The 12,344-nt window shown below is 45.7% G+C and overlaps 1 protein-coding gene and 1 long non-coding RNA gene across 2 annotated transcripts in view; one reads left to right on the forward strand and one right to left on the reverse strand.

Moving 5' to 3' along the window:
• Amn1 (antagonist of mitotic exit network 1 homolog) overlaps positions 1 to 6,057 on the reverse strand; it is a 39,156-nt gene extending 33,099 nt beyond the window's left edge. Inside the window, exon 1 of the mRNA XM_008827000.3 lies at positions 5,914 to 6,057. Coding sequence (XP_008825222.1) covers positions 5,914 to 5,951 — 38 coding nt within the window. The 5' untranslated portion in view covers positions 5,952 to 6,057. The remainder of the gene's footprint in view (positions 1 to 5,913) is intronic.
• Positions 6,058 to 6,442: 385 nt separating this feature from the next.
• On the forward strand, positions 6,443 to 11,814 carry LOC115069204. The gene is made up of 3 exons (XR_003848485.1): positions 6,443 to 6,599; positions 7,281 to 7,341; positions 11,079 to 11,814. It is a non-coding gene; the product is annotated as an uncharacterized LOC115069204 (long non-coding RNA).
• The last annotated feature ends 530 nt before the right edge of the window (positions 11,815 to 12,344 follow it).

Raw genomic sequence — 12,344 nt, forward strand, 5'->3', positions numbered from 1 at the left:
TGGTCAGAGTGTTTTGTCACAGCAGTGAAGAAACAAACTAAGACACTCCTCAATAAACATTAAAATGGGCCTACTAACTGAAAAATGTATCTGTAATGAAGCAAATGTTTTTACTGCTTAAAAAAATGTGTGGGTTAAAAAATTATGAGGGTAACGGAATCACTAGAGAAAAATCTCTGGCCACAAAGATTCCCACAAGCACAAATCAGAGATATCTGCACATGCAGAGCTACCAGAAGAGGCAGCCGTCAAGCTTGTGGCTGGGGACAATTTACTCCAAGTACTGAGATTTGATACACCAAGTACTTAAGGCCGAGAGCACTGACAATGGGGCGCTTGTAGAAAGGGCTCTGACTCCATCCTTCCTACACTAGCAAACCACAGAAATTCCTTGGATCTGGACACCCTCCTTGTGCTAGGACCAGAAATAACCCCCCAGAGCCTGGGCACTGTCTGCACTGGCCACACAAACTTCATACCCTACCACACAGCTCTCAGTGTCAGCTCTAGACCTGACTCCCCAGTCCTTATCACCGCCCTTTCTTTCACACATTTACTGTTCTGTCAAAATGGTGTGAAAGATTTCTGCTTTGGCTGTTTCTCTGGGTCTTCACTCTCTCAAAAAAAACTACTAATCTGCGTGCTTTCTCTTGCTAATTTGTCCTGTGCCTGTTTAGTTCCTAGACCAAGAGATTCCACTTAAGCAAGGGTGGCTGAGGATGTAGTTCAGTGGCACCAGGAAGCATACTCCTTTCGTTTCAGTCCCAATACCACAATAAACAACAACAAAACGACAAACCAAAATGGGTAGAAGGGATCTTTAGCCTCCCTTAAACCCACGTATCAAACATGGTTAATCTATGGCCTCAAATTCTAGCCATCTGAGAAACTCATATTTGTGTCACATAACCAGAAATTCTGTCTACAAATACCACTAGATACACAAAACTTTACATGCATGAATTACTGTGAAAATATATTGTGACCATTTTTTTTGGTCTTTTTGAGACAGGGTCTCCCTGTAGCCCCAGCTGGCCTGGAACTCACTATGTAGACCAGGCTGGCCTTGAACTCACAGAGATCCACCTGCCTCTGCCTCCCAAGTGCCGGGATTAAAGGCGTGTGCCACCACGCCTGGCTGTGACCATCTTTTTTTTCTTTTCCTATTGTGGTTTTTTCACCTTTTTGTCTCCTGCCCTTACTCAATTGCCATTAGTGTCTCATGTTAATCTAGGGTATACTTTCTTTCTTCTGTGTTTGTATATACAGATCCACACAAACATACAAAAAGTGTGTGCGAGAGGAGGTGGCATTGCTTCTCTAAACACAGTCTAACCCACTTTTCTACATGTTTTTCATTCAGTAATCTCTTGTGAAATCCCTTCAAGGCACTTAAGTACTGGCTCTACTGTTTTTAATGGTGGCATGTTTCACAGTGGATAGTTATTCCCTTTTGATAAACACTGGTGATGTAGGAAACCAGGATGGCATGCTTTAGAGCGATATCAATCTAAAACTTTAAGATCAAGCTACAAACCCTGCTGAAGGATGGGGCACTGAAAACAGCAGTCCCTCAAATCCCTGTCTCACAGAACACTATAGGGCTAGCAGAAAAGTGGCTGGGTCAAAAGCTTAAGCTCCTTGCTCTGAGGGAGAGCATCTTGGTCAACAGCCCTTAGCCCACCTCCTTGTCCTGAACAAATAACTCTCAGCTATCACTAGCTAAAAGAACAGGCCAGGTTAAAAGTTTACTCCTGGGCTAAAAGCTAAAAGTTAACTATGGTTTTAGCCCTAAGAAAGAAAACATTGTGGCCAATAAATTACCAGACAGGCACTGGTAACCATTAGTAAAAGTTCAAGCATCCTGCTTTACAAACAGCCCCTAACTGGCACCAGTTAAAAGCTGTATGTCCTGTTTCTTGTCTGATTGTATATAACTGCCAAACCCCATGTGATTGCCAGTTCCTTGTAATGTATAAAAACCTGAATTTTTTAATAAAGGGCTTGTTACCAAACACCCAAGTCCCAGGGTGTTTACACTATGCCTTCCTATCCATCGTCTCAGGGCAGGGTCCCCCATACGGTGGCTTCACTAATTGGTTTTATTCTAGGGCATGACAACACATATTTCAGATTGCTCTTTTAAAAGTCTGAAACTTCGGGCTGGAGAGATGGCTCATTGGTTAGCACTGACTGCTCTTGCAGAGGACCCGGGTTGGATTCCCAGCATACATGTGGCAGCTATGAACCATCCTTAACTCCAGCTCCAGGGGAATCTGAAGCCCTCTTTTGATCTCCATGGCATTGCATGACATAGGTACACTTACATACATGTAGGCAATACACTCATACACGTAAAATAAAAGTCTGAAATTTTTCACATTTCTTTTTTTTTTTTTTTGGTCTTTTTGAGACAGGGTCTCCCTGTAGTTGCAGATGGCCTGGAACTCACTATGTAGGCTAGGCTAGCCTTGAACTCACAGAGAGTGAGCCCCAGAGATCCTCCTGTCCTGGCCTCCCCAAGTGCTGGGATTACAAACCAGCACCACCACATCTGGGTTCTGGGGGCTGAACTCAGGTCCTCAGGCTTGCATGGCAAGCACTTTACCTACTGAGCTATCTCCCTGGCATTCATCATTGGGTTTTGCTCAAGACTACTTTGAATATTGGGGGTCTTTTGTGCTTCCATATGAAATTTAGGATTTTTTCACATTTCTGCGAACAATCATTAGAATCTTGATGAACATTGCACTGAATTTGTAAATTGTTTTTGTTTTGTGTAGTACAGCCATTTCATAATATTAATTCTGTCAATCCATGGGCATGAGAGGTCTTTCCATTTTCTAGTGACTTCTTCACCTTCTTTAAGTGTTTTAAAGTTTTTGAGGCTATTGTGGATGGGACTGTTTTCTTTCTTCATTTTTTTCTCAGCATGTTCATTACTACTAGAGATAAGCTATAGATTTTTCTTTTTTTTTTTTTTTTCTTTTTGAGATGGGTGTCTCACTATGTACTCTAGGCTAGCACGGAACTTGCAAAGATCCATCTGCCTCTGCCTCTGGAGTATAAGTGCTGGGGTTAAGGATGTGTACCACCATGACCAGCTAGCTACTAATTTTTATGTTCTGTATTCTGCTACTTTGTTAAAAGTGTTTATCAAGCTGGGCATGGTGGCTCAAGCCTTTAGTCCCAGCACTTGGGAAGCAGAGGCAGGCTGATCTCTGTGAGTTCAAGGCCAGCCTGGTCTACATAGCGAGTTCCAGACCAGCTGGGGCTACAGAGAGATTCTGTCTCAAACACACCAAAAAAAAAAAAAAAAAAAGTATTTATCAATTTGAAAGTTTTCTGATGGTCTTTAGAGTTTTAAAGTAAAGGACTGTACCATCTACCAACATATCCCTAAGTGATAGGGTTGACCGACAGCCTCAACCTCTACCTCTCAGATTAGAGTTTTAAAAAACCTTTTGTTTTTTTTGAAACTGGTTCTTACTATATAGCCCGGGCTGGCCTGGAACTCGCTATGTAGACCACCAGGCTGACTTTGAGCTCACAGAAATCCACCTGCCTCTGCCTCCTAGTGCTGAGACTACAGGCACCATACCTAGCTCTCAGATTAAAAATTATATTCCTGCTTGATATTTCTGCCAGGTGTTATAATACATTTCCCTCATATTTTTTCTTCCATAATAGTCTCATCATCATTCTCCCAATTGATCAAAGCTGAAAATTTTAGGATAATTTCTGATTCTTATCTTTTCTTGGTTCTTCTATTCAAAAATGATCACCAGATGCCAGATCCAAAGGGTTCTTGAAGGGAGTGCTTGACAAGATGGTGGTGAGTGAGGAGGTGAGGGGCAGCTCCAGGATATGAACCAAGCACTGTTTCCTTCACGGCCAAAGTCCCACCTGCTGCACTAATATGCTTTGTGGCATGGCTAAATCTGACTCAAGATCCTTTTTTATTTATTTTTTGGTCTTTTTTTGGTCTTTTTGAGACAGGGTCTCCCTGTAGCCCCAGCTGTCCTGGAACTCACTATGTAGACCAGGCTGGCCTTGAACTCACAGAGATCTGCCTGTCTTTGCCTCCCAAGTGCTGGGATTAAAAGCATGCGCCACCATGCCCAGCTTTAAGATCCTTTTTTACAAACCAGAAACCAACTGTCAGTCTCAAAAAACCAAAACAAAAGCCAACCAAACAAAAGCCAACCAAGCTGCTGGTGGTGACTCAGGCCTATAATGTCAGTACTCAGGAGTATAGGACAGAAAGGATCAGGAGTTCAAGGTCAGCCTCGAATAAACAGTGAGCATAAGGCCTACCTGGGGTACAAGACACTACCTCAAAACAAAACAACAGGGCTAGGGATGTAGCTCAGTTGGTACTGTGCTAGTGCAGCATCCACAGAGTCTGGGTTTGATGCCCAGTAAACTGGACATGGTGGTACATGCCTGATGCCTGTAATCCCAGCATTCAGGAGATGGAAGCAAGAAGATCACAAGTTTAAGGTTATCCTTGGCTACATAGTGTTTAAACAGCCAGTATGGGCTCCCTGAGACTCTGTCTCAAGGAAAAAAATTAGCAACAAAGCAATACTGATGAGGACACTGACACCCAGGCAGGCTACGCCCCTTGTCATGCAATGTGAGATGCACGAAAGGACCCAAAATAGTGTCTTTGTCGTCTTAAACCATTACTGTTTGCTTCTTTGTGTTTCTTTTTTTTTTTTTTTTTCGATCTTTTTGAGACAGGGTCTCCCTATAGCCACAGCTGGCCTGGAACTCGCTATGCATACCAGGTCCCAGCCTCCCCAATGCCGGGATTAAGGGCTTTTTTTTTTTTAACTTAAAAAAAAAAAACTTTATTGAGAATTTCATACGTGCATATAAGGTGTTTTGAACAAATCCTGTCCACTCCCTCCCCTCCGCCACCTCCTGTATCTCCCCATCACTTTTTTCTGATAACTTCCTGTACTCTTTATTTTAATGGGGCTTTTTGCTACTCTAACATTGCCCCCTCTGAAGAGGTAACTGAAATATTTTATGGATAAGAGCTCCCAAATACTTTTGACATTTTGGCCTTTGGAACAGAGCATGTTGCTAAGAGGCCTAATGACATTTTGACTTTTAGCCAAGAAACTGGCTACTTTTCTTTGGGGTTTTGTTTTTTAAAAGTTACAATAGCAAACACTGAGGCACCAAAGGGCTTCTTCTGTTCGGGACAGGGTCTCACTATGTAGCCCTGGCTGTTTAGTTTTTGAGACAGGGTTTCATGCAGTCGAAGCTGGCTTCTATCTCTCCTTGTAGCTGAGGATGGCCTTGATCATCTGATCCTCCTTCACCTCTCAAGGGTTTGGCTGACACGTGTGTGCCATCACGCCCTGTGGTGTCCTTCTAAAGGCTTTACACATGTTTATTCACAAAGACTCCATGGGAGATAGGTACTAGTATTAACGAATTCTCAAATTTCCCTTTATTTGGCTTTTTTGAAAGCCTCACACTGTAACCCAGGCTGGCCTCGAATTCACGGCAACCGTGCCCCAGCTTGCAGCGCGCTGGACTACACGCCCCGCTCCCACTAAAGAGCTCGGGCACAGGGAGAGGCTGTTACTGTCCGTGCACCCGGGCTGTCGAGCCGCGCCCGCCTCGGCCGGGCTCTGAGGGCCGGCGGACGCTTCCTTTGTTCAGCGAGGCTGTCGCTGCTCCGGCCCCGCCACCGCGGCTGAGCTGCGGGGTCCAGGCTGCCGGAGGCACCGAGGAAAGGCCGCCCGCACACGCAGCACCGCGATCCTCGGCGGGGAGGCGACAGACGCAACCTGGGGCTAGGAAGCAGCGGGGCTTCCGAGGTAGGAGCGGGAAGGGCCGGGGAGGGAGCGAGGGGCCGGGGAAGCACGAGGGAGGCGGCCCGGGCGGACTCACAGTTCCAGGAGCTGACAGACCGGCTGCGACGAAGGCATCCCTGCGCCCTCAGATGCCTAGTCTACGGTCCCAGGCCTCCACCCACCGTCCAGGGCCATCTGCCAACTCCCGACCCCGCGCGCTGCGCAAGCCATGATGACGTCACTCGTAGTCGGTCCTGAGGCGTGGCCGCGCGCGGAGCTACGGAGGGGAAAGCTGCCGCGCCCTGGGGGCGGAGCTTCCGAAGGCTGGGCATGTTAAAATGTAGAGGAGCCCTAAACGCGGGCAAAGCCCGCCGGGAGTTGTAGTTCTTCTGCCCCGCGGGTTGCCGGGGTTACTCGTAGCGGTTCCCCAGGAGTTCCCGCTGTACCACCTCCCAGCTGTGCTTGCTGAAAGCTGTGGAAGCCAAGGCTCTGGGAGGTCGCTGCTCTTGCCTCAATCAATGAGGACACAGCATTGGGCTGAGTGCTGAGGGTTCGATGGTGGGATGCGGGGCTCCGCTTTGCACACCAAGACGCCACTGACTCAAAACTCAGGGTTTTACAGGATGACAGCGACTGTCTCCATCCAGAGCACCTGAAGCAGGTGCTGAGCCTCGTGCTGCTGCCTTATGTGAGGAGTGGACCCTTTTCATTATAACCGTGCCAAACTGGAATGGTTGAGCGTATTTTTCAAATGAGGACACTCTCTGACAGCACATAAACTCAGTAAGAATGTCACGGTGGGGGTCAAGGGCCTGGTTCCCCAAGTAGGATTCCCTCTCTGGGTCTGCTGCAGAATGCTTGCTTTTTAGTGCTTTTCTCATTCATCCTTGCAGAGTCATTTGTTGGTTTTATACCAAAAGTTCCTTTGTAACTCGTTGAACGTTGGGACCACCTCAGCCATCTGTTCAGCATGCTACTCAATACACATTTATTTTTGCAATGTTGAGGATTGAGCCCACGGCACACCCCCCCAGCTGAGCGTTATATGTTTAAGTAATGAATGAGGACACAGCATTGGGCTGAGTGCTGAGGGTTCGATGGTGCACACATATATTAGACAAGTAAAAGGACTCTTAAACATTGGTCCCCAGTGTGCGACTATTTCATGGGAACGCCAATAGTGTTAGCATGGGGGTAGCGATCAGAGAGAAAAAGGTGGTCTGTTAGAGACTGCATGTAGGGATGGCTACATTGGGGAGGTGGGAGAGAAGAGTGAAGGATAGGGCTAAGCAATCTTTCTGTGTAAAGGAACAAATAGTAAATATTTTAGGATATCTGAGTCCTACTGACTTGGTTACTGCTCCTATTTGTAGCTCAAAAGGAGTTATAGTCATTATGAAATGTTGGTGCTGTGTTCCAATAAAACTACTATAGATACTGACGTTTGAATTTCATGTACTGTAGTCCTTCTGCTTATCCACCAGGCCTGTGTTCCAAGACCAGCAGCAGATGTGGGTCTGAAATGGTGAGTCTATATTCATTCTTTGACAGGCTGAACAGACCAGTAAGTTGGGAGCAAATTGTTTTCTCTCCCAGAGACAGGTGTTTGCTATGTTCTGGAGTGTACCACCGTGCATGTCTGGGTGTTCTGCTTTTCTGACCCATGATCTATTATCTGTAGTCCACCAGATGTTCTATAACTCTAATTTTTGTTTTTGTTTCTTATTTTCTTTTTATGTGTAGGAGTGTTATACCTGCATGTAAGTGTACCCACGTTGTGCAGTGCTGGAGGAGGATAGAAGGGGGCATCAGATCCCCTGGAACTGGAGTAATAGATGGTTGTTAGCTACCATGTTGGGTGCTGGGATTCTAATCTGGGTCTTCTGCAAGAGCAGTCAGTGCTCTTAACTGCTGAGCCATCTCTCCAGCCCCCCCCCCCTTTTTTTTGAGACAGGGTCTTCCTGTAGCTCCAGCTGACCTGGACTTCACTATCTAGACCAGTGTTGCCAGAGTCCTCTCTGGGTCTCTTGCACTATCAGAAAAACCATGTAATATATTTTTATGTGAATTTATTATAGTTTATATCTTGTGGGGGGGATGGAGAAACTTACAGAGACTAACACCTGGCACCCAGCTCTCAGCTCTGCCCTGTGGGCTGCCACACCCACCCATTAACTGGCCCACGCATCTTGGGGTGCTCCTGGCTTCCGCTCTCCCGGCTTCCATCCCAAGATGGCTTCCAGAAGCCCCTCCGCAGTCCCTTCTCCATGGCATGCCCCATCCCTTGGAGGAACCAGGTTTCTGGGACACAACCAGGCTGGCCTGATCTCAGAGAGATCCACCTGACTTCTACCTTCTGAGTGCTGGAATTAAAGTCCTGTGATACCAGGCCTGGCCCAGATGTTCTGTAACTCTATGAAGTTACTCATTAGGAAGTCTTATGACTAAATTTTTTTTTTGGTCTTTTGAGACAGGGTCTCCCTGTTGCCACAGTTGACCTGGATTCGCTATGGATACCAGGCTGATCTTGAACTCAGAGAGATCCACCAGCCTCTGCTTCCCAAGAGTTGGGATTAAAGGCTTGCGCCCAGCATGACAAAACATTTTTTAAAATTCCATTTCTAGGGGCTGGAGAGATGGCTCAGTGGTTAAGAGCACTGGCTGCTCTTGCAGAGGACCCAAGTTCGATTCCCAGCACCCAAATGGCAGCTAATAACTGTCCTTAACTCCAGTTCCAGGGGATCTGATGCTCTCTTCTGATCTCTGTGGGCATTGTACAACACTGACGTATCTACCTACATGCAGGCGTTACGCTCATGCATATAAAATAAAAAATAATAAACAGTATAGGCTGGGTATGGTGGCACAAGCCTTTAATCCCAGCACTGGGGAGGCAGAGGCAAGTGGATCTCTGGATTTCAAGGCCAGCTGGGGCTACAGGGAAACCCTGTCTCAAAAAGACCAAAAAAGAAATATATCTATATAGATATAGATATAGATATGCGCCACTCTATTAGTTACTTTTCCTGTTGCTGTCATAAACACCCTGACAAAAGCAACTTAAGGAAGAAAGGGCTTATTTGGGCTCACAGTTCCAGGGTGTAATTCATCAAGGCTGGAAAGTCATGGTGGCAGGAGCTTGAGGAAGCTGGTCAAGAAGCAGAGTGATAAATGCTCTTGCTCAGCTCACATTTTCCTTTTTGTGCAGTCTGGTTCTGCCCATATTTTAGGTGGATCGTCCCATTTTATTAACCTAATCCAGGTAATCCCTCCTAGACTTGCCCAGATATTTGTCTCTCAGGTGAGTGATCCCAGATCCTGGCAGGTTGACAATCAATATAAATCATCACAGCTCCTTTTCTTCAGAGAACTAGTGGAGACAGAGAAATGCAGCTTTATCCTCCAAGGACAGAAAAATATAACTGAGAGTAACTGTCCACATCAAGACAGTGAAATGTAATTTTTCACTAATGGTTTTAACTGTTTAGCTTTTTAACTCTTAAAGTGGCCTCAGATGTGCCATCTAAAGGAAAGCTTGTAGGAGACTAATAATAGATTGCCCAACTATGTGGCCTCCAAAATTAACATCTTTTAAAATTAACCAAAAGCACCAGGCCATGCCTGGCGAGATGGCTCAGCAAATAAAAGCACTTGCTGCATAAGCCTGTGACTTGAGTTCAATCCCTGGAATGCCTTAAAGATAGAAAGAGGGAACCAACTCCACAAAGTTGTCCCCTGACTTCCACATGTGCATCTCCTCACATTATGCACATACCCTCACATCATGCACATACCCATATGTACACCATGCACATGTGCATGCATAATAATTAGTTAAAAAAATAGGGGTTGGAGAGATGGCTCAGTGGTTAAGAGCATTGACTGCTTAACCTTAATTTCAGTTCCAGCAGAGCCAACACCCTCTTCTGGCCTCTGTGGGCATTGCATCACCACATGGGTGCATGCAGGCAGTACAGTCATACACGTAAAACAAAAATAAAATTATAAAACATTTTAAAAAATGAGCCACATGTGGTGGCACACACCTTGAATCCCAACACTTGGGAAGCAGAGCCGGAGCTATACAGTGAGACCCTGACTCAAAAATAAAATAAAAATAAATTAAAAATTAAAATACCAGGCTCAAACCTGTAATCCTAGCACTTTGGGAGGCTGAGGCAGGAGGATTGCCTTCAGTGTCATGCCAGCCTGGGCTTACAGCAAGGTACTGCCTCAACCCCTTCCCCCAGTAAATGAATAAAGTAACTAAAAGCAGGCAATACCAGAGGGTTTACCCTGGTCTATCCTCAGTAGCAATTGCAGTGGATTTGGGGCAGTCAGTAGATAGTACTAAACCCTGTATTTACTGTTTTCTCCCCCCATATACCTACATACTTATGGTTTATTTTTTGGTACAGTGAGAGAGTAACAAAATCTAATAATAAAATAAAACAACTAGCTGTAATAAAAGTTGTGTGAGCCAGATGTGGTGGCTAACATCCATAATCCCAAGAACTTGAGGGGCTGAGGCAGGAGGCTTGCCCAGAAGTTTGAGGCCAGCCTGGATGACAGAGTGAGACTCTTTTTCAAAAACCTCAAACCAGGTCCAGGCTTGTACCCAACTGGGGCTGCTCTGGAGCTGCTGCTATGTGATTTTCTGCCATTTCTTGGCAAAAGTGTCAAATAGTGATGCTGTTTTGAAGAGACTAGGGCAGAAGGGTAGAACAGCAGACCAAATCACTGAGCATCTTGAGCTGCAAGTTGCTCTTCTCAGAGAGCAGCTTTGCAGAAGGGACTTCGAATGGAAAATACTAAGCTGAAAAAAGAATTGAACAAATGGTCATTCTAGCAGAAATTCAAAATAGAGCGATGCAGACACCATCCTCCTCTGGCACTCCACCACAAGCTCATTTTACAGTTTCTGAGAACGTGATACGATCTGTGTCACTAGCAACTACCTCTCTGGAACAAAAGAACATGTGAAATGGGAGGCAAGGAAAGAAAGGGGGGTGAAAGAAAGCCTTGGAAAGAGGACAAACAGCAGCGCTCAGCACAAGTGCTGACTAAGCCAGTGGGTGATCCATCTGCTTCTTCATACTGGTTACATCATGACTGCCAGAAAAGTGCCCTGATGCAGGTTCTTTACATGTTGAGAAACAGCTCCACGAGTGGAGTCAGTGGACTCAGGTGAATTGTGTTCCTTTGAGCAGATGAAAAATCAGATGGTGATTTCACTTTGTAATCAAACCTGAAAAAATGTAGGAGTGGAATATGGCTTCCTGCACCTAGTGACGGTTGAGGAAACTTGAATTTGGTGTCATGGCGAAGCCTCGAGGCCCTGAGGAGACCCCATCTTCAGAACCAATGGAAGAAGAGGAAGAAAAGGACTTGGAGCTCTTGGGGGGCTATGATAGTTTCTGGAGTTACAACAGCAATGTAGGCAGCAGGAGCAGCTCCTATCTGGAGGAGTCAAGTGAAGCAGAAAATGATTGGGATTTGGGGGATCTGCCCCCCCAACATTTGCTCAGCCCTGAGAACTCACGCTCCTTGGATGGCAGTGGTTCTGAGCCAGGTGCCTTCATAGTGTCCTTGAAGATGGAGCGGAGTCAGGAGGCTGTGGAACAGGGAAATGGACGGAAACAGGCAATGTGGGCAGAGCCATCCAGATGTCTAAGGGTCTGGCTACCAGGGTCGTTTGCTCTGTACAGTCTGGTTTCAAAGTAGAATTCCACTCATTCTCCCATTTAGTACATGTTAGATGCCAGTCAGCTGTTAGGGAAAGAGGAATTTACTGCTTGTTTGAACATACTGCTTGTCTGAATTTATTGCTTGAATTTACTTGTTTAAATTTACTGCTTGTAACCAATTAACTCAACTGGAGACACAGGCATCCAGAGATAGAGGCAAAGTGCTACAGCCTCCGGAGCCTGACCTATTCTGTGTCATGTCATGTAGACATGTCTGCTTACACAAGATAACAAGAAAGACTCGTAGCAGGCACATACCAACCATCTCTCCCCGATTGAGACACCTGAAGGGAGTTGTAATATTTTTCTTGTTTTAAAGTTATTGGTTTGTGAAATGCTTGCTTTGAAACTATTGGCTGTATAAATGCGGGCTTTTGTGTAATGGTTGGGGGAGCCTATATAATCTTTACCTAAAATTGCCTCAGGGTCAATCGCTCTAACCAGACCTGCATGTCTTGGAAGGGCCCCAGCTAGCTGGTTTAGTAAAACTCTGCTTGATTTTTGCATCTCCATACTCGTGCATTTGTTCTCCAGAAGAGACTCACTGAGTCACGGACCCTAACATCAGCAACATGGTGCTGACTTTACATTAGTGTGAGTAGGCTGGGGGTTTCTGGGTCTGGGTGTGGAGATGAGAAATTTAAAGTAGTATAATACTTTCCTGGAAAGGACAAGAAATAACTTGTAAGTTAGAAATTGGACTTGTGGAGGGACATAAGATAAAGTGACGTCCAGATAGGAGGATGGGGTGGAGAGAGGCAGAAGGGTGTGTGAATCATCT

The sequence above is a fragment of the Nannospalax galili genome, unplaced genomic scaffold (genome assembly GCF_000622305.1).
Source record: "Nannospalax galili isolate Female #2095 unplaced genomic scaffold, S.galili_v1.0 scaffold710, whole genome shotgun sequence".
Lineage (NCBI taxonomy): Eukaryota > Metazoa > Chordata > Mammalia > Rodentia > Spalacidae > Nannospalax > Nannospalax galili.